A 23,210-nucleotide genomic window follows, 5' to 3' on the forward strand; every position below is an offset into this window, starting at 1 on the left:
TTGACTTTAGTCAATATAAGAAAACAAGAACAAGCAGCTGTTGTGAGAAGGTCAGTGCTCTACTGAAAACAGAGACAGTGCGGACTGTCAATGCAACGCGGACAGGCAACTCGGCTCTCAACATGAAACACCAAAGCAAAATCAATGAGTCCAATTTAGCACTATTTCAGCAGCAGTGGAAAATGAAACAGTCCACACATGCCAAACTATTTTAAAGTAAAAATAATTGTGAAATTAGTATAAACAGGACTTGACACAAACCACATGGTGAAGGACAAAGAACTGTTACGATATAATAATATGATATAACGGGTAAAGACTGTCAAATGTGAATCTATATCTCATTATTAGATTATTATCTGATTTCAACATTTTATGCAAGATTAAGCCTCTCAACTGACCCATATTAAACTTTCTGTGAGCTTCAAACTCATATAAAGTCATTTCAATTATTTAATCATGAAATGTTTTTGTTCAACTCTTTAAATAAGTCCACAGTGGTGATTAGCTGGAATAATGTGCTTGATTTCCTGTAGGAGGTTTTTAATTTCCTTTTTAAATGATCTAATCTATCTAATCTCATCTAATACTATGGCAGTTTACAAAATGTGATCAAAAATCAAGTCCTGCTAATAAAGTCGATATCTTTGACGGTGTTGTCCTTACTAGATTATTGCAGGAAATCACATTGAATTATGTTTACATTCAAATATTACAAAGGACTACTTGTCTTCATTCACATCAAATGTTTCTGATTGGAGTTTTCTGCACATTACTCTGAACAAGTTGTCCATCAGAGAATCAGCAGATTTCAAACAGCTACATTAAATGAATTCTAACAAACTTAGAAATCTTAGTTCAAGAAACTTGTGAATCTATAGTTTGTGTTAGAAAAAAAGTCTGTTACACAAATTGAATCCTTACTGTTGGAACATTTCACCTGACCTAAAAGCCTTCCCTTTAGCCATTGTATCTCAATATTACCTGATATAGTCCAAAGTCCAGCCGAAGCGTGGCAACGTAACGGGTCTCGCGGCCACTGTGGACATCTCGCAGCTCCAGCTGGAGATCATGCCATCGGCCATCTGACACCTGAACCTGGTCCAACCGCAAACGCACCGGTCTGGTCGAACCGCGGGTCACTGAGAACACCAGCTGACCGTTTATCACCTGAAAGAGATAAGAGGAACACAAGAACACAAACACATTTTCAGTATCTTTGGGAGGATGGACTCAGATGTAACAAGCCACAGCACAGTACTGGCATTTTTTTATTGTTGTTTTGCCTTCTACACAGGTTGATCATTCATTTAAAGGACTAATCAGTGCCACATTACTGATGCTAACACATTAGACATCCCACTGTATCATGAGTCACCTAATCAATTTGGCAAAAAGAGAGAGCGGCAATTAAATAAAGCCCCATAAGTGATACATGTTACAGAAGAAGATGAATGGGCTGCTATTCTCATTTTGGTTTAGATGGTGCTTTCAGAGATGGAGAATAGAGGATGGCAGGAAGAAGGAGAAGGAGAGAGAGAGAGAGAGAGAGAGAGAGAGCGAGAGAGCGAGAGAGATAACGGTCTCTCTATAATGTGCGTGCATGAATGTGTTTGTGTGTTCCATACCAGGGCTGAATGGTTTTTAATAAATATCTAATTGCGATTATTTTGACTGATATTGCGATATGATTTTATTTAAAAAAAAAAAAAAAAAACACATTCAAAAAGACTACGGTCTGTGCAAATCTGTGCAAAATAAAGACATTCATTTTCTTCTATCTGTAGAATCAGGACAATGTTCAATATTAAAAATGGCATTTAGATACGCCTTTTGGCTTGAATAAATAATGCGCCTTTTGTAATTTGAAAATTACAGTGAGCTATGTTGCGATTTTATTGAAATTTCAATCAATGTCTCAGCCTTATTCCATACCTGGAACAGCAGGCTGGTGTACTGTCCGGCCTGAGCCTGCAGCAGTGTCCCCTGTTGCGCTCTGGTTCTGAACACCAATCCCAGGTACCACGGCGTGGAAATGGTCACGTCATTCTTCAGGTCCCACCAGAGGGCACTGTTACCCAGGAAGCGGTGGGCGTGTGGCAACACTGAGGTGGGCGACAAAAAGTTTAGGAGTTGAAATAGTCCAAAAAGCCGAAGAAAGTCATGGTTATACATGTCGAGCTCTGTGTAATTACATGTGTGTTCCTTTTTGCTGCCTGTTACTTAGAATGGGATCTAGCGGACCCTCGCCCTGCAAAATGATATAGGATGATGATGTTGCATTTCCCTTTATTCCTTAATCCTGATAATGATGGTGTTGTCTTTAACTGACAGACACACAGGCACTAAATAAGTCTCTGAATTTCTTGACACCAACACATTTGTTTTTTTTCCCCTCAAGGGTTTGACCACCAGGGTGTGATATGTCTGTCCTCTTGTAGTTTACACCAGGTACACAGTGTCCACTTATGTGAGGAAATACTCAGGGATTATCTAGCTTCAAGTAAATCCAAGAAGCAATGGATGAATAAATCTCAGTGACTGAATGATGAGCCCAAAGAAACACGTCTTGTTTCAGTGACTTAACTAAAATGTTCAAAACAAAGAACCCTGTTAAAAAGGTTAACTGGAGCATTTTAACTGAAAAATATTATTATAATTAGCCGTGTAACCACTTTCCATTAATCAACAACAAATAAACACCAGTGAAGAGCAAAGCCATTCATTCATTGAAACACTGACCCCTTTCATCGTCTCTGGCACGAGTGACAATTATCTCAGCCCTGGTGTCACTTTTGACTGATAATGACACTAAAGCGGCACAATATTTTTATATTTTAAAAAAACATTAACTGCAAGTGAGACGAGTGGACGGAAACAAGCGTGTACAGCTTCTCACCATGGCTACAGTCCTTTCCTCCGTACCCCAGTGGACAGTCACAGGAGAAAGTCTCCCAGCTCACGCTGCACGTTCCGCCATTCTGACAGGGGTTGGACTTGCAAAAAGCCAGTTTGGCACTGCAGCCTGTGAGGAGCAGCAGACACGGGAGACGTCATCAAACAATGTGAATGGAGCAAAAGTATACAAGTGAGAGCAAATAATAATGATGCTAAGACATGTTCCACTGTATAAAACTGTATTTTGTTTACTCCAACCAAACATTAGGCTTTATTGTATTATTTATTACCATGAATAACTTTTATACATGGTAAAAAATTATACAAGTGTGTCGATATCAATGAAATCAAAATTTAAGATGCTTCTAATGCTTCAATAAATGGTTCACGTCTTTTTTCTTTCATGACAAATATGACCAGATCATGATCAGTGCTGACCAGGAACAGTTCCATTGTTGGCTATAAATCCAGCCAAGTCCAGAGGCTTGTTGTCAATGTGTAGCTCCTTCATACAGCCAATAAACTCCCGGGCACCAAACGGGAAGTTGTCTGGTACATTGGGAACTCCACCCAGAAACAATGGACCAGTCAGATCCAGAGACCTGAGAGAGGAGGACATAAGGAAGGAAGGAAGGAAGGAAGGAAGGAAGGAAGATCAGTAAATAAGTGGAGATTAAAGGGGAATGTGGATGGAATGGAGAATGACCCGTTAATGACAGAGGGAAGGAATAGAAAAACCTGAGAAGAGTCTAGGATAGAGGCAAAGGGATTACATTGGCAAACCCAGAGATTAAATATGTCATCAGAGGTACATGTCAAAAGGAACAAGAATCAATAAATTCAAGTGGATGTTGAGGAGAATTGAAGTGACGATGTTGTTGTTGAGGATTAAAAACAGCCGGTGAAAACTGAATTGAATAGATGTAAAAAAGAGAAGACAGCTACACAGACCCATAAATGGAGATTAATTATGTCCCAGCAACTATCAAGAGAGAAGAGACAAAGGTGGAGGACAAGGCTGAGGGAGGAAGTAGACGGCAAATAAGAATCAAAGGCGGTAGATGTCAGGGGACGTCAACAAATAGAAGAGGCGCATGGATTAAAGAAGGAAAATGCAACAGCAAACATGGAACTGTAGATGCAGCCAGGGAGGCAGATGAACAAACACGAGATTATGTGTGAGTTACAGCAAATATCATGAGAGCGGATGACGAGACAGATGGAAGTTCAGTATACTGAGAAAAACACAGAGAATTTCAGGGAAGAAGAAGATGTATGAGACAGCAAATAACTGCTGTGGGACCACAAGTGTGAGGAAAAAGTGAAGAGACAGTTGTCAGTGCTGTCACTCGTGGGGCTTTATCTTCTTTTTTCCTCCACTTTAAGTTCAGTTTTTCCTTTTTAGATTTCTCCAACGACACTGATGTGCTGAGCCAGCAAATACCTGTGTAATATGAACTGAAGGAAGCTAGTGAGAGGGACAAAAAAATGCACTGGAGTCAAACAATCAGTAGATTAAGTGCAGATTAAAGCAAATATTAACAGGATTACCAGGTTTTACTGTTAATGGAAAAAAGGGAGTGTTGAAGTGTTGTTTTTTGGCCTCACATTGTGCTGGCAGAGCACAGCCAGTCTGATCACAGCTAACACCAGCAAGGCCAAACAACAACACTGTGTGAGCGTGTGCACGACCACAGCATGTGGGTTAGACACACGCTGGTGCATAGATGGATAAATATCTTGGTGCATACACACAACAAGCGGCGTGGAAAGTCGAGTCAGATCAGTTCATTTTATCGACAGAGCTTATGTAGTAGATAAAAATCTATTTTATATACTCAATGAAATAAGTTCACTTTAACACACAAGTAGAATGAATCCTGAAGCCAGGCATAAAGACGCACAGAGATGTCAAGCAATCATGACTCATGACAAACCACACAAATCACCTCATCACCACAATCTGCTGAGCAATAGCAAAAGTGTCACTCTGAGTTTCAGCAGCAAGAGGATTAGGCTGTTTAAATAAACATTCAAATGTAACTTCAGTCATTTCAGTGATCATCTTACAAGCCTACATTATGGCATTCTGAGAATGTAAAAGTAGCTAATAGTAGAACAGCAAAAAAATTGCCCATATATCACTATAATCAAAAAAGACTGTTTTAAGGACTTGTGAGCACATAAGCATCTACTGTATTTGTAACCAAGACACTTTCGTTCCCTTGACAGCGGAGGTGTCAAACCAGCGGCCCGCGTGCCACATACAGCCCTCCACAATTGATTACATTTGGCCCCACCACTTAATACCATGTTATAATGACAACACGGCCTGCGACCTGCTCTGGCACAGATGATAATGAGGTGATAGAACATACTGTAGACAGACTATAATACGAAATGCATTTGCTCACAATATTTCTTGTAATAGCAATAATATGGTACAGTTATTGCATTATTAATGTATTACATTAAACATGAAATAAGCAGTTAATGTTGGATTTATTTCTCTGTTTTTGATATTATCAGATATACTTTTGGATCATTTCTATGTATTTCTGGTGGAAAATCCATCAAGAACTTTTACTTTGAAATGATGTGACATAATCATTGTAAATATCTCACTTGAGATATCATATGGGAATACTGTGTTAGTCTCATATTGCCTGCTCTACAGTTATGTACAGTATGTAATGCTTGCTCTATGTACAGACAGCTGGCCACTGTGCAGCTTCAAACAGCCTGTATTGGTTTTCTACTTTGTAAAATAATTCCCTTTGAATGTCTGTTAAGCCTCTGATCCGTCACTGATGACGTTTAATAAGTAAGTAAGTACATTTTATTTATATAGCACCTTTCACAGATATGGAATCACAAAGTGCTTCACAGGGCGATACAAGTAAAATACATAGCGTTTAAACAAAAAAGAAATTGGCACATCCTGTACAAACACTACTCACAGCTCAGGGTCAGTGATTTACACAAAGCCTTTCATTTACTGCACTGGAGGTGAGAGAGATAAATGCATACATGCGTTTTATTATATATAATGCCATGTATTTTTTTTTTTTTTTACCCAAAGCTTTTTGAGTCAGGTAAATCCTAAATTAAACACAAAGCAATATTTTTGTTCGATGGAGATTTGGAGAATTAAAAGAGAGATAACTCACTTCTTGCTGCTGGTCTGTTTGCCTTGTGCAGCGCAGCTATAATTTCCGAGCTGTGTACCAAAGCGAAGAGACAAGGCCGTATCGCAGTCGTCTATGCTCACCACGGCAATCTTCTCATCCGACGGACCCTGGGCCTCGCCACTCATACTGCGCTTCGGCTGAACACACACACACACACACACAAACACACAATTAAACACAGAGTCCATAATAACGAAAAACACTTTGACAGTGGGCAACATGCAAGGAAAGTAGTCTCTAAATCTAGAGTTTTTATCCCGACAGCCACTACATACACCAGATAACATCAACACATTAGACTATATTCATCTACTCTGCCACTGCTCTTTATGTTAGACAGAAAGGGGGGAGAATTGAGTTAGTAAGACGGGAGACAACAGCAAATAAATAGTATACATACGATAAATTAGGGATAAAATAATGGAGTACAAACAAATTGACTGACACACTCATTCTTCTTTTACGGTCTGCTGGTGAAAAAATACAAATGGAAAAAAAAAAAAGAGAGGAGAGAGGGAATGAAACAGGTAGATGGAAAAAGTGTATGTGCACTCTGACACACACTCCCATACTCACATAACGTGTAGCAGGCTGAGGAGAATGGAAGAACATGAAGAAAATTAAAGGAGATGTGCAGCGAATGTGCATGAATAAAATGTTGAACACCCACGTTAACAGTGTGCACACACACACATACACACACACGCACACACACACACACACACACACAAAACACGCTCCAGCCTCATTAAAATGACTTTGCCAGTAGGAAGGCTGAGAAACTAATCTGCTGATGTATCAGAACTAAAAATTACAAGCCCAACAAAAAAACAATGTTGAACACTTCAAACTCATCAGACAGACGTCAGTGACATATAATGTAAACCCACCTTGTTGTAATAGTGGATGTGAACTGTGTGCCAGTTTCCATCGCTCACACCGCCGTGCAGGAAGGGACTCACCTGAGTGGAAGTTTCACCTGCAGGAATAAAGTGAGTGTCAAATGGAAGCAGGCAATCGTTACATGCTGAATTAGGGATGTGCGATATTGGACTTTTTGCCGATATATCGGGAGTGCTAGGACCAATAACTGATACCGACGATATTATGTTTTTCATTTAGTCTCTTCTGTAGTGTAATTAATATCATATCTTGTCTATTCATGTCAAAGCACATGTAGACATACATTTTCTTCACTGAGCAAAAGGTAATAACACATTTTAATGCCAATATCTGCCAATACTAAAATATAAAAAACATTGGGGCAGCTTATGCATAGAAGTTGTATTTAATTATATAATGATGATTATAACACTTGTATCCTCCCAAATTCAGTTTCACCTATACATGAAGCAAACACTCATGTTTTATACAATGTGTACAAATAGTTGCATGTTTATGGAATTAGATTTGTGTCAGTATTTTCAAACAACACTTTTCAAGAAGAAAATCAAATATTGATTTAATCATTCAAAAATATTCGACATCCGACAAAATAATTATAATTGTCGATTATATATTATAAGATAATATTATAAACCTTAGATACTTGTGTAAAAGTGTTAATATAAATAATATGACACAAATCTAACTGCATACATGTTCAATACGTATAATGTTCAGAACATCGTTCATTACATGCCAGTGGTAGATTGAAAGTCAGTCTTTACTGTCCCAGAAAAATATGCTCATGTTCACAGTATTTAGTTACTCTTTAATGGTGTACAGTTTACAATATACTTACAGTAGCTCACCTAAAGCATTACACTGTACTGTATAGTGCATGTAGTCTAGTAAAGTCCTCGTATATGTATTTTCTGTCCAATCTAATTTAGCCTTGTATCTCACAATTACCCTAAAAATGGTGTATAATAATCATGGTGGAGATTCATTATGACTGCAATGATACACAGAATGAAAATACATTAAATACATGCAATTCTAAACAAATACACAGGGATAATACTATAGCACATACGATACATTGAAAAGTGATACAGTACCTGTAGAATATTTGAGCACCACCTGTCCTTCATGGATCTCCAAGGCAACGAAGTCATGTTTCTCATTGAAGCGTCCATTATAGAAGAGCAGACCACTGTTCTCCAGCGTGGCAAAACTACAACACAAAAACATTTCCCATTGTAAGTTCACTAGTTGATAGTTTTTAAACTGCACCATGGTCAATCAGCAGTAATGCTGCGGCGTCTAATCTCTGCAGCTAATCAGAGTAATGCAATTATAATCCATATTTTAATTAGGGTTGAAATACGTGCTCTCACTCACTTCTAAACGCTTACACTCGACACCTAAATTGTTATTCTTTTCTCTGTCTTTGTTAAAAAGAGGAAAAAAAAAGAATGCATTTTTAATTGTTCCTGTCTTGTTGAGTTAAGAATCTCTTGAACATTCTTGCTGGAACATTCACCAAAGATCGATCGAGCAGTGTACAGAAATCATAAAGCAATATACGTAAATCATAAAGTTAAATCATATTTACATTGCAATTGTATTTATTTAAACCCTGTTAAATCAGCAGTAAAAGATAACTTCTGAATCCAACTGAAGAAACAGAACATTTAGATGACGAAACAAAACTGTCAAAGCCACATTCTGCCAACAAGCAGCAAAGCACCTTACTGTATTGTAATAAAGCCATAACTATAGTGTCATAGCCACATACAACAGACAAACCACGGTATCCATCATACCTTCCCCCGGCAGATTTACAACTGCAAAAACATCTGAAGCACTTTTAGAAGAAACATAAACATGGCTTCTCTTTTGCAGTGGAGTCTTTTGTGGGCCCCTGATGTGAAACTCAGGCCAAAGAGTGTCGCCCAAAATATGAAATAAATCATTGTTGCCAGGGGAGGAAGGCTGACAGTCAGTGAGAATAATGTGCACCTGCCACAGAAGGAATACAAAGATGGACGACGTGAGGGCTCCCAAAAGTAACGCCAGATAATCTCAATCGCTCCCTGCTGGTTGTCTACCTTACAGGCCATAAACCTGCCTCGTCTGTGCTAGTGAATGGGACACGTCAGTGTATGTGGGATTAGATTTTTTTTTCCTTTCTTTTAAGTGGTCATCTTTCTGATGAGTTACGATTAATTATTTAATGCTATAAAAACAGAGTGAGCCTCAGCGGTGACTGTGATTGGTCAAGCGAGTGTAGAGGTGGCATCTATTACCGCATAGACTCTGGTGGCCACTGTATCCAGGATCATTCAATTTAATATTTATATAGTGTCATTAGGGTTAACATTAAGGCACTACTGAATTAGTTAACATCACGTAGCATGAAAGTAGCGTTGTACAACAACTATTATGGATGAAGTGTTTTCTTTTAAAAAACAACACATATTTTGCTGCCTTGAGAGGTTAATCTGTGATTGTGGTGACCCACAGCAGTCAGGAGAAGAATGTATTGTTGATCCAGCTGACTAAGACTGAAGATCCTTTATGTCTGAATCAGTGTGGATTAGAGAATATCCAGCATTATCCATCTGTGCAATAATCCTGTGCTACTGCACTTTTTCATGCCACCTTCTACAGTGAAAGGAGTACACTGTACATTATGTAAATATCTTGATAACATGTTTGATATCTTCCTTAGAATCTACATTCTTGTTTTTATATATTGTTCTTTTGTTGCCCAGATGTAAAATTAACAGATTTTATTTAAAATATTAATGCATCTCATTTCGCTCCCTCTCTAATGATCACTACTCTACTAAATGTCACAAATCAATGTCACATATCATATAGTGCTTTTACGTGCCAACGCTGCACATAAATTAATTGAACAAGAATAATATAACCACTGTGTCTCATAGCAACCACGCCAAGGTAGCCACATAAGCCTAGCAACAACCCCATGGGCAATGTCCCCCTAGCAACTATCATCAAATGACATCACCCATGGCAACCGTGGCTGCCTGACCACTCACGAGGACCACTTCAGATCTCTCAGACGACCACTCGGTATGTCAAGAAGTAAAAGAACAGCAGGGACACATTGGTGGTGGGCGAGCGAGACAAAGGATATGAAGTAAGGACATGATCACTGATCTGTGCAGCAACATTTTCATCACATTTAAAAAAAGATATAAAGTATATAATCTATGTATAAATCGAAAGGTAAAATATAAACATTTTAACTCAGGTAAAAAAGAAGAAAATTTATGTTTTTATTTCCAAAGCTCTGGTACAAAGGTTTGGTAGCAATTTCAGTGAAGTCTTTTAAAAGGAAAGGCTCCATTAGATAATTTCATTTGAACCTACATTAACGCGCTAACTTTGAGACTGAAACAGGAGATGGTGTAATGGAGAAGTAAAAAAGAAAAAGAAAAAAAGAAAGAGCAGGTAATGGAGAAAGGAGATGAAAAGAGTAAATTGACAGATGAAGAGAGGGTCAGAGGCCAAACCATAAATAACAGGATCGATCTTTGAGATGGAGATGAAATAAACTGATTAAAGAGGACGGAATCAAACAGGAGTGGTTTCGGATCTATGACTGAGTGAGAGCTGAAGACATCAGGGAGGGAGGGTGCGGCATGAAAGTCAAAACAAGAAAAATGAAATGTTGACATTTAGAGAAGAAAATGAAAGACCAAACAACCCGTCACATTTGTTAAATCTACTTACGTTAATGAGATAGAGAGATGGAATCTCTGTCTGAGGCCCCGGAACATGACAAAGGACTTGGGTGGGAAGGATCGGGCGGTGACGGTGCAGTAAGGGCGCTCGTAGCCTCCGGCAGGACACTCACAGCGGAAACCTCCACCGGAAAGCTCTCGACATGTTCCTCCATTAAGACACACACCTGGTACACATCTGCCCTGACGCCGGTCAAACTCACAGCGGTCACCTGGGGATAAAAGGACAAAAGTGAATACAATCAATCACTGTTGAACAGTAGGAACAGAAACAACACAGGGAAGTCAAACCTGTAAGAGTAACCTACTCTAAGTTAGCACTGAGACCAAACTGGACATAAACATTCGTTCATTCATTCATTCATTCATTTAATTCAAGTTTAGAAAAATCATTTGAATACAAAAAAACATGTATGTAGAAATAAATATAAAGAGCTAAATAGAGGCTCGACAAACACAGAGTAGGAAAGTCGACTTTTCTCATTTTTTGACCTGGAAAGCAAAGCAATTCACAATCAGTGGACCTGTGAGGTCTGTTATTAAACTCAACCTAGTGTATGAAGTGATAAATCTGTCACTTAAGAGCCTTCTGTTGGTGTTAACACATGCAAATTAACACGACACGTCTTGAAATAGCCCCAATATAGAACAGTGTGGTTTTCCCCCCCAATCAACGAGGCTGCAGGTTTCCTCTGCTGTCAGGCATCGACTGCTGTCATCAGAAACTCTATTAGTCCTTGATTAGTCAGTGGAAGCAGCAGGGATTCCTGGCAAGCAGCAATACCAGTTATAGGGGCTTTTCAAGTCAAGGAAGGATCCGGGAACTGCTGACTTTCAAGGATGTTACATCACTGGACCCCACTGAAGGACGCATGTTCTCTTCACAGAACCTGTCATGGCACCAGTGCAATCACAAATGTTGAGGCTTCAGAAAGGAGTTTGTTTTGCAATCAGAGGGTCAACACGTCCACACAGTCTACGGCTAATATAAAATACATACGAAATAAACAAACAACACACAGCTGATGTTTCAAGAACACCTGGTCAATGGTCAGTCAATGACACAGGGAGGCACATACTGTACGTTAGAATCCTCTATACTAAAGAGATATCCTCGACTTTGAGAAGCCCCAGACGATCCAGAGGATTAACCTTCAACACTCTACAAATGACCACACTCAAATATAATTTATATGTATATAAAAACCACCACAGATAAGATGCTCAATGTGCAGTTATTTAAAAGCACAGTATTTTCCTGTCGGCTGAGATTCTGCTGCTTTCGAAGTGTGTGAAAAAACAATTAAAAACAACAAACAAATGCACAGGCCAGACTGACGTATCTCAGGAGGGAGAAAACACACACACACACACACACACACACACACACACACACACACACACACAGTGATATGTAGCATTTCGCATTCAATTATTTCTTCAGTTTTTTTGTTTCCTTGAGCAAAACTGGACAAAGACATTGTCTGATGTTTTGCATCTGCACACAAATACACCTACACACAGTGCTCTTCACATAACCACAGCAGACGGGCTTTAAAACTCGCCTAAAGACAAATGGCTCCTTGAGGACCCACTTTACAACCTGCTGACGGCTCAGAACACACACACACACACACAAATACAAGTACACACAAACACGCATGCACGCACAAACACACTATAAACAGATTAACAATTAATAATGAATGAAACTGATTTTCTTTTTCTTTTTCAAATAGACAAACACTCATTCAATCTCTAAAACAAAGAGCATCCCTCTCCCACAAACACAAAGAGCAAAAGAGAGGAAGAGAAGGAGGTAGAGAGAGAGAGAGAGAGAGAGAGAGAGAGAGAGAGAAAGAGAGAGAGATTGCCCATGCCCTTGAGGCTGTTGGATTTTATCATGTAGCTGTCTCTGTTGCCACTTTATGACGCCTTTAGATGCTGAAGTACCCACTGGCAGAGTTCTTACATCTTGACATCCACACACACACACACACACACAGGTTTGTGCAGCTATTCTTATAAGGACACACTGCATTGACTCCTATTACCAGTTAATATCTGACCCTAACCTTAAAGTAACCACAATCCAAATCTCAGACCTAAACTTAACCAGTTCCTCAGAAATAAGGTTCTGCCTCTTCAGGACCAGGATCCTGACGAGGTCAGTGTTCCATGTCCTGAAGAGGTAACAAATACAAGTACACACACAGTCAAAAGACGTCTTCACCTTTCCTCATGACTGTCTGCTATACAAAATACACAGACACAGAAAATATCATGCACACTCGCAAAGCACACACACCTGAGGGCGAGTCATGACCACACAGACACACTGAAAGAAAAGCTGTAAACCCAGCACACAGTCATGTTGAACACATAGCTTAACATGTAGTGTAATGTTGGCGTGTGCACACAAACACCAGGTGGGTTGCCATCAAACAGGGTGGCTTTTATTAAGATGATGCTTTTTCTATTCATTGATAATTCATGCAGTTATTGTTTCCCTTACCTTAAGTCAATGGTATAGTTTGCCATGAATTCTATGAATGCATTACGTTCAGAAACTTAACATCACTCCTTGCCTCAGTGCCTTTAGCTTATTCATTCCATTTTCTTCCCATTTTTGAACGCACCATCTAATACGGTCACTTTTGCCAAAATCTAGTTCTGTTCTTACTCATTTCATGGATCTATCGCTCACTCCAGAGATTGTTCAACTGTCTGTACTCAATTTTCCCAAACCACTTTCCCCCACTCATGCCAAGAGAGATAAAATATCTGCTGGTTTTGGCTTTCACACGATCACCCTGAAGACACACACCCAGAGAGAGAGGGAGAGAGTCATACACACACACACACACACACACAGCCAGCAACAGCCAAAGGACACTGAAATTATCACATCTGTCTCTCACTGTTTAGCCTTCACTCATCCTCTCACCCCACTCACATTTAACATATACTTCTAAGTAAGTGTGCATAACACACACACACACAGCACAGCACAATTCCCATGTCTTTGTCTGTTGCGCCAGTCATTAGTAAACCTTCTCATTAATATTAAAATAAATAAATAGCCATTAATGCTCATGAATTATTCGCACTGGGAGACTTAAACACATGCACCTACAAACACACAACCTGCTTCATAAAGTGCGTTGGCAGAAAAGTGGGTTCATCTATATAATGTCAGTACGTTATATTGAAAACAACAACAGCACCTAATCTTAACTTCCTAAAGGTTCAGAGAACAGCAGTGAACCATCACGTCTGAGAAGCACCACTAAGGTTGTTCTTGTTTAATTTCCTGTCGTTTGAATCATCCTCATATCTAATGTACCCAGCAGGTGTCAAAGGATTAGCCTGTTAAATACTGCATTTATGAGGTGGGATTAGTAATAAAAGCCAATTGTGTGTGTGCTTTAAACGGAATATTAACCTTTGCAAATACACATGATGATTGAAATGACACACCACGACTCCCATCACACACAAAGTTAGGAACAAACTTGAGTCTAAAAAGTGTCTTTATTGTTTTATTTCCATTCTTCCTGTCCTCTCTCCATCCTCCTTGTTTCTTCCTTGTTATTCTGCCTCCATGTTACATCTCTTTCTATAAAATACATGATTTGCTGTTCTTTCCTACAGTTGCACCTTCATGTTTTTCATTCTTTTTTTTCCCTTTCCTTCCTCTCTGCCTGGGTTAATGCATTCACACCACCCCTTCATTCATGCAGATGTTTTATTCATCAAAGCCAGTATCTTCATCCATCCCCCAGCATCTTAATTTGCTCCGCCCCACCTCTCACCCCATTGCCCCCCCCCCTCCTCCTCCTCCTCCACCCCAACACATGGTACTTCCCCAGAGGCCAATACACTCCCAGTTGCTTCCCTATTCTCCTTCCTCTTGTCTTTCCTCTGTAGGTCTTGCTCTCTCCCTCTCTCCCTCTCTCTCTCGCTCTCTGTGGTACACTCATTTCCCTCGTGCAGCTTCAGAAGCCGGAGCCTTCAGCCGCTCTTCTCCGATTGTAAATCTGTAAATGTCAGAAATCTAATGGAGTGAAGTTGTGATCTTTACTTTTTTTACACACAAACATTGGTACACTGAGCAATGGTGAATGGATTAACATTAACACCGTGGTTCTTCTAAACCTTGGTGTATTGCACCGCTGAACAACACTTAAATCAAAGTCTCTCACTTCCTGTCTGTCTCTGTCTCTATCTCTGTCTTTCTGACAATGTTCCAGACAAACATTCAGCCGAATGACTTCTAACCTGATGTGTGTGTGTTGCTGTGGACACAGAACAGTGCAGCATCTACTGTGTAGTGTTTTGAAGGAGCAGTTGTCTGCACTACCACTGTCTATGTGAGCTATTTTACCATTAGAGGACTCTTAAGATGACGTCTTGTTGTTTCCGTTGCTTTGGCCTCGTGTCATTTATCTCAGTCTCTCCGTCACACGCTCCTCTCTTCTTATTGCTTGAAGCTTATTTCTGTTTCATCTGTTCCATTTTCACTTTATTTCTATTCAACACACTCTCGCTCTGCCTCTGAGTTGCCTTCTTTTTCGATATCCTGCTTTGTCTCCCTTTATTATATTATTATAATATTATACCTATCCCCTTTAATATTTACTTTCAATTCTCCTTTCACCCTGCAGTATTTTCTTAAGCTCTCCATCTAACTCCACAGCTCTCTGTCTTTCTCATTTAGTTAGGATCGATATCAATATGACATGCAGTTATAGGACATTTTACATTATCTTAAGTGTTTTTAAAACAGTAACTTATGTGTTATGTGTTCCAGTAAATACATGTCAGTGATGGCAGCATTGTAACTCCTTAGTGCAATCTTGCAGTTACGCACATTTGAATGAATGAAATGATCACATTATCACAATCATTATTTTTTTAGTTCTTCAAAATAAAAAATAAAACAGCATGAATTCTGAGATTTAAAGTCAGAATTGTGTGTAATGCTCTTCGGTAATTCAAATGTTCGTTATTTTCTACTATTATTATTATCTATATTATTATATTTTAGCTTCCACTAAGATTTTATTTTAAAATGGAAGCAGTACAGCCAAATATGACTTCCTAATATATATCCTATATTGGAGCTTGAGGTACATTTCTTCTTATTCTTTCTTTCTCTTCCTCTCTGCTCTCCAACTTGTCTTCCCAAAACTATTTCAGTCTTTGCTTCCTCTCAAACTGATTAATGCATGTTCCCCCTCAACTCAGCACATCAGGTTCCCTGCAGTGTATTTGCCACATTTAAATCATATATACTTAGTTTTTCTATGTCCAATATTTTCTGTGCACTTTCATTATCTGTATTTGTTCTAAATCTCATTGAAAAACCATCAGCAAAGCCATCAGCTCTTACACATATTCACACATCTTCTACTTTTTAATCTCCCCACAGTACTATTCACTTGTACATTGTACTTTTGTAATCGTATCCCATCGTATCTCTCCCTCTATTCATTCATGTCCAAACGGCTTAGTTTTATCTTTTTGATCTCATCTCTAGCATCTTCTCCTTTAACATTCGCCAATCCGCTCATCCTGAAACTAACATGTCATTTCTTTCATCTCTCATTTCCAGTCTCTTTTAAAAGCTTCCCTTTCTCTCTCCAAACATCAACTTTCTGGGTGTCATGTGGGAGTTGTAAGTAGAACATAATTAGTTCAGATTAATTTAATAATTAGCTCTGATTTCATGGCTCATCTCTGCCACTGGGCAAATACCGGAGCACAGAATGTTGAGGAACATGTTCTCTGCTTTTCCTCAGACTGCTGGGTTTTTCCCCAGTGGGAGAATAATGTACAGTTCTTCTGCTCGTTGTCTAGGCAGACTTTTCCTAGTTCGTTAACTACCTTATGGAGCCATAAATGCTGTTGGACTACTTTTCCTTTCTGGACCCTTCTGTTCAGTCTCGAGGCTTTTGGAACAACAATCTGAGGGAGTATGATCACAATGAAAAGAACAGGAACGTCGGGACTGTAGCGACCATTCATTTTCCCTGGCATTCGCACAATAACAGGATCAGTTTGCATGAAAACCTTTTAAAAAAACAGAAGTTCAAATGATGATGATGATGCAAGTGATTGATATGATTGATCACAGAATATCGGTGTAATTACACAGTTTGTAGGAGGAATTACAGTCTAAACAGAACACTTATTGATCAGCTGGAATCTCCTATAATCAATCTTTTACTTCATTGATTAATATTAGAACTCTAATATATAAGGGACCAACGTTGCATCAGTGCATATCAAGGACAACAGTAAATACTTCTTACTGTAATAAACAGGAACATCATGTCCCTGATATTTCTCACCATATAAATCTGGAGAAGCTTAAAGCTGAAGCACTGGAACATCGTCTTCCTCCATCATTTTCTCTACACACGTCTTTATCTTCTATTCATGTCATGTCCCCTCTAAACCTCCTCTTTACTATCTAACGTATCTTGCCAAACATAATTTAGTGGCCTCTTCCTCTATATTCATCACTCTACTTACTTTTTTTCCATCTCATTTGCCAACCTAATTTAGTTCTCACTTAACTCTTTCTGTCTTCCTTAACCAAACTAATTTAGTCTCACAGCCTTCAGGTTCCGCATCAACCAGCTAAATGTTCCCCTCTTCTCCTCAGCTGCACACTACTCGCTAAAAGCATACAATCCCTTTGTAAAAAAAAACACCTCCAAGATAGCATCATTCTTCCCGTAATCTTTGCTACCTCATGCTAATTTACTCTGCATGTGTGATCTGTTTGCCCTCTGCATCTGCTGGGTTTCATTTCTCAGTGTAACACGCATGTCGGCTTGATTAGATCCAAAACTAATCTCACCTCGCCGAACCTACCGCACATCTTCCCTTTCTCTTTCTTGGCTTCCCTCAGTAAACAATACAGATCGTTTCAGCCCAAGCAAAAGGTTTCATTTCTGCCAGTGTCTTCTTTCCTCATTACTCAGCATTTTATCTTCTCACAGACTAAGTCAGCATGTCTCTTACACCATGTCTCAGCTCTAAGAGGTGCTTTCTTCCTCTTCTATCTGCACATGGTGCATCTCCATCATTACTGTGTCTATTTTCCTTTAGTTAGTGGGAGCAATGAGGATTGTTCCTTGTTCTTGGGGTTGATGACTTAGAAACTTAATCGAGGCACTCAGGAAAAAGACAGGCCAACGTTTTTAAGTACTAGTACAGAACCCGTTCAGTAAGTGCCTGTTTTTACTATATTTCTGTGCGTGAGAGGCATACAACATCACATGCATGTGAGATGAGGTGAATATGTCAAAGATAAGCTGCGTGAGTGGCTTTTAAAATGTGTAAATTATAGCATTGTCCTGATGACTGAATTGAATTCCATTCACTTGCTTCAGTCTCAGACTAATGGTAAAACATCTGATGTGAAAACAGCCAAGGAAGAGATTAACTGGTCCCTTTTTTAAGTCATCATTTAAAAGACTGATTTCATATTTTAAGCAATCAAGAGTAAAATAATTGAAAACCAACATGCCATTCGAACTTGGATTGTGCAAAAGCATTATTGTCACCCTGGACTGGTTGAATTTTCAGTTAATTGGAGTTTAATTTAAACCTGGGACTAATGCTGTGCCGTCAGGACTGAACAGTTCATGACCTCAGCAGAAGCAGTGTTTCACACTATTTTCTCAGTGTTACATCTCCGGGGTTGCCATCATAAAAGGGAGCATTAACCTTGCACAGCAGGGTTTAAGTCAGGGGTAAAACACAGTGTTCAAAGTAGGAAACCTTACTCATCCCACGGTTAAATATGGGCTTTAGGAAAGGGTTAACCTGGGATTACATGTATTGTGAAAGCTTTTGTGGTGGAGGAGCAGATGATTGTCCATTATTTTGACAGATTCCAGTTTTCCCTTCTAAGAGGGACTCTGAGAAAGAGTGGCTGTCAGTTAATTCGCTCTATTCTCTTATGAATGTATTCTTTGATCAAAACAATTTTAAAAACTTATAAAACATTATTTTCAATAAAACATAACCTAGGCATCTGAAAACAAAAATACTTCTCAAAAAAGAAAGAAAGTAAGTTTCTTCTCTCAGGTAAAACCCCCTAACTTAGCTCTTGCCTGTGGAACCAATCCATCAAGGTTCAAGGAAAAGCAACTCAAAGCCCCAAAGAGCATGTGAAGGTACTGATAAAGAGAGGTTGGATGGAAACGTGGAAAAAATGATGGAGGGAGAGAACACATTTAGCTGGGAGATGTCTGGAGATTTGTATGTGTTGTAGAATCAATTGGACCTTGTTTATTCATCCTCCTCCTCCTCTTCCTCCCACTTGCCGCAAGACACCCAACGCCTACACAGGAAGCGCACAAGAGCAACTACGCAGAACCCCTCCAATCCCCACCCCACGGTATCACTTTCCCCCTGCAGTCTCCTTCCATGTTATTCACTCTGAACTCATCCAACGCCCTCCCCCCTCCCTCTCTCATGTTGTTGTCAAAGTCACCTCTTCCTCATCCTCTCATTCACCTCTCAAGCTCTACTTCTTCTGGTTCCGTCTCACCTTTGCCTTTTTCTTTCTAATTTTTTTCTGTACCTTTTTGTCATCGGTTGTGGGTAATCTACAGCACTTCCCTCTATTTGATCCTTTCTATCTTTGCCCTTAAGGCCTGTGTGATAACAGGGATCGTACACAGGTTCACTGCATGTCACACTGTGTGAGATGAATCCAATACACTCTGTGAGCTCTATAAATTCAGGTATTTCTGGTGAGTTTGAGTCGTACAACGCAGACAGGAAAAAGAATTCAAGAAGAAAACACATCATCTGTCATCTGAGCTTTAGCCATATAACACTGGCACAGATTTAGTTGTCTCTTTACCCTGAAAGATGGAGCTCGTAGCTGCAGGAGCTGCAGTCGATCCCTGTTGCAGATTGATTGATTTTAAGACATGCGTTCGAAAGTTGTCAGGGTTTTGACAGACACCATGTTTAGTCAGCGAAACTCCTAATCAGCCATTTGTGTACACGTCGCACAGTGTAATCAGCACAGATGACTAAACACAAAAGAAGGAGTATCTCCAGTTTCCGTTAGAATGGAAGTCTATGGGAAAATGAACCTACTTCTCTCTTGATTTTAAAGGTAAATAAACATTTTCCTGAGGACTTGATGATCGTAAACACACATGTTGGGGCTTTTCCAAATAGAACAGGATGTCGGGTTTGTAAATCATATTCCCATTTTGAAGAAAACAGATGATAAAGCATGGCATGTGTGCATGGTCACCAGTGTGCCCGGTTGTAGTTAGTGTCTGTGATCGGAGTTGCAACTTTGTATTATGCCACACTTATTACACGTTTTCCATCTCTTTCTTCATTCTTATGATTGGACTTCTTTCTCTACCCATTTTGCATTCTCTAATCCCAAATTTTTTTTTTTGACTCCATACACCTCACTCTGCTTCTTTCAACTTCCCTACTCTATTCTCTGCCTCAATAAATCCCACCCACTCTTTCTCTCCTCTTGTTTCCCCCTCTTCATCTCTCTTTCTGTCTCTCTCAGTGGGAGCTCGAAAATCACTCTGTCTCCCTCTTGAAAGAAAGCCGATGCTACAGCACTGTTTTTGCTTTGAAATGAAAAGCAACGAGAAATACCCCCCTGACGCATGCACACACACACACACACACACATGCGTATGAGTTCATGAGCGCACATGCTCTCACACACACGCACGCACACGCACGCACACACACATGCTGACGTTCAAGATATGTCTCTTCTCCTGGTTTGAAAATTGTAGTGCTACAACAGCAGCATGAAGGGGCAGTGAAGGAGTCTGAAATGGTGTCTTGGGAAAAGCAGCAGGTGTCTGTGTATGTATGTGTTTGTCACTATGTGAGAAAAAGATTAAATATCAGCCAAAGAGCTGAGAAGAACAAAGCTGCCCCTGGAGGCAGTGAGTGTGTGTGTGTGTGTGTGTTTTCAAAGTGTTTGACTTTTCACTTTAAATGGGTATAAAACAGAGTTGGTCAAAAAAGAAGTGGGCACGGTAAACCAAAGCAGAAAAAAGTCCGATTTAGTTAGTTAGTTGAAATAAAGCAATCGATAAACAGAAATCCAGGCGACTTAACATCAGGAAAAGTAAATACAGTTGATTATTTAAACTGATTTAACTCACATGCAGGATAAAGTGCTAGAAAATAGATGGATGGATGGATTTAAACTGATAATCAGATGTTTACATACAAAGCAGGGTGTATATTTGTTTCACAATAATTAATAGCATTGTGAAAACTTCCTATAAGTTTTAAGTTTAGTTTTTCCACTGGATGACATGAGCTGACATTTGAATCTGCATAATAAAGGTTCAGTTCTCCAGAGAGTCTTTCTACTGAAGGACCTGTTAATAAGCAATCACTCACCACTTCAATTTGATTTCTTAATTACATTAATTTATTAAATCAGGTGCAATGGAAAGGTCAACATCTTAGTAATATGTAGACAGCACCTGAGGCAGGTTTCTGTTTAAGTTTATTCTTTTTAAATTCAACTTATATTAAAATGTACCTCAATAAAAGATGGATAAATTGATAAATTGGCTTATTCACACCTTATTCAGTGTATCCATAAAGAACTATTTAAAGTTGTGACATTTTACAACACATCGCATTTTCCACAGCAGCACAAAAACAAAGCACACACACACACACTCGTCTCTACTCACCGGTGAAGTCTTCCCGGCAGATGCAGGTGTAACCTCCCTCTCTGCGGGCACACACCCCTCCGTTCAGGCAGGGGTTGGAGTAACACAGGTTGATCTCCGTCTCACAGTAATCCCCCGTGAAGCCCACGGGGCATCGGCAGCGCAGGCCCGCGATGGGGTGGATGGGCCGGAACAGGATGGAGTTTGAGGAGATGAAGGGGGCAGAGCTGTTGAAGCGCAGCACCGAGATGCACTTCATGTAGTTCTGGCACGGCTCACGCAGACATACGTTGTCGTCAAAGGGAAGAACCTGGCGTGGAAAGATAGTGGTCACTGTGAAGAACATTCTGGTTTGGTTGAGCTTCTGTAATACTGGTGCTTATATTTTTCCAAAAAGTTTATTCACATTATTCACAGATTTCCTGCCATTTATTCACATCATTGTTGATGTGCAAAGGAATTCACCATCAAATTATCATAGTAAAACTTTCTACCTGTGAGTGATACATCATTATGAATCATTAGATCAATCAAGATTATTTTTAGAACTAGTGAGGAGGTGTTTCATATTATGTGAAGCACTTTAATATTTATACGTTTACTTGTTTGTTGTTCCGTTAAAGTCTTATAATTACATTTAATAGGTAACCACAGTTAAATACATTCAATGCAGTAGAAAGTGCAAAGTAGCATGTAGTGAATTTATAAATACATTAGAATGCAGTCGTAGTTGTAAATGTACAGATTCGGTGTGAGAGACAGCAAGGCTCTAAAAGTAACGCACCTGAATCACATATAGTCTTAATTACAGTTATTAATTACACCTGTGCTTGCGTTCTTAACATGACAGTATTATCCCCTATCTAAAGAAATGTACTGTATGTACATTACTAAGAGTAACAGGTCATAGAGTGAACATTAGAGGTCAATCATTCAACAGTAACATGTACACTTAATCAATAACAAAGGAAAATTAGAAGAAATAAACTTGTTTGTTTTTTTAAAGCTAAACCTGGTGGAGGAAGTTAGTCTACTACTGCTACTACTACAACAGGAGAATAAATGGTCATTTACAGTAATTATACCAAAATGAAGGTGACACGAATTTAATCAACAGCTGACAACAACAACAACAACAACAAGAATAGTGACATATTAATGTTTTGCATGTTAGCCTGCTGCTGATGTTATCTCTAGATACTGTATATTTGTACCATCATCCACAGGAAGCCAGTGGAGCTAGCTGAGGGGTACAAATATCTGGGCACCATGTTCGACCACCAGCTGAGATTCTCCTCCAACACAGAGGAGATTCCTAGGTAGTGTCAACAGTGGCAACACCTCCTAAGGAAGCTCAATTCCTTCAGAAAAAACATTCTTCTACTCCTTCATAGAGAGTGTCATCACATGTCCCATTACACTCCACCAGCCTGCAATACAGAAAGTGCCTACAAAGCACTGTCACTGTGTACGATCAGCAGACACGCCGGTGAGCACACAAAATCATTAAAGTCCCCTCACACCCGCTCCACTCTGCCTTTGAGTGGCTGCCCTCTCAAAGGCACCGATGGACGAGGGCCACCTTTGTTCCCTATTACAAAGTGCAGATAATATACATATACAGTTCATGTAAATATTCGCTTCCGGTTTGCACCTTACACAAATATACTGTTAAATATTATGTTCTGTTTTAAAAAAAAAAATCTTGTCCCAACTGACACAACTGTACATATGTGTGCCTGCTTCAC

At 39.4% G+C, this 23,210-nt stretch overlaps 1 protein-coding gene across 4 annotated transcripts in view; it reads right to left on the reverse strand.

Annotated features, from left to right (window-relative positions):
* Positions 1 to 23,210, reverse strand: part of celsr3 (cadherin, EGF LAG seven-pass G-type receptor 3) — an 84,454-nt gene that overhangs the window by 36,843 nt on the left and 24,401 nt on the right. For 3 of the 4 annotated variants that reach the window (XM_058642544.1, XM_058642545.1, XM_058642542.1), the window contains exons 3-12: positions 21,484 to 21,772; positions 10,740 to 10,962; positions 8,093 to 8,208; positions 6,980 to 7,068; positions 6,666 to 6,680; positions 6,069 to 6,226; positions 3,337 to 3,500; positions 2,900 to 3,025; positions 1,936 to 2,105; positions 985 to 1,170 (exon numbers count right to left, since the gene is read on the reverse strand). In XM_058642544.1, coding sequence (XP_058498527.1) covers positions 985 to 1,170; positions 1,936 to 2,105; positions 2,900 to 3,025; positions 3,337 to 3,500; positions 6,069 to 6,226; positions 6,666 to 6,680; positions 6,980 to 7,068; positions 8,093 to 8,208; positions 10,740 to 10,962; positions 21,484 to 21,772 — 1,536 coding nt within the window. The remainder of the gene's footprint in view (positions 1 to 984; positions 1,171 to 1,935; positions 2,106 to 2,899; positions 3,026 to 3,336; positions 3,501 to 6,068; positions 6,227 to 6,665; positions 6,681 to 6,979; positions 7,069 to 8,092; positions 8,209 to 10,739; positions 10,963 to 21,483; positions 21,773 to 23,210) is intronic. The other variant, XM_058642543.1, reaches the window with a different exon arrangement.

This window comes from Solea solea, chromosome 11 (assembly GCF_958295425.1).
Source record: "Solea solea chromosome 11, fSolSol10.1, whole genome shotgun sequence".
Classification (NCBI taxonomy): Eukaryota; Metazoa; Chordata; class Actinopteri; order Pleuronectiformes; family Soleidae; genus Solea; species Solea solea.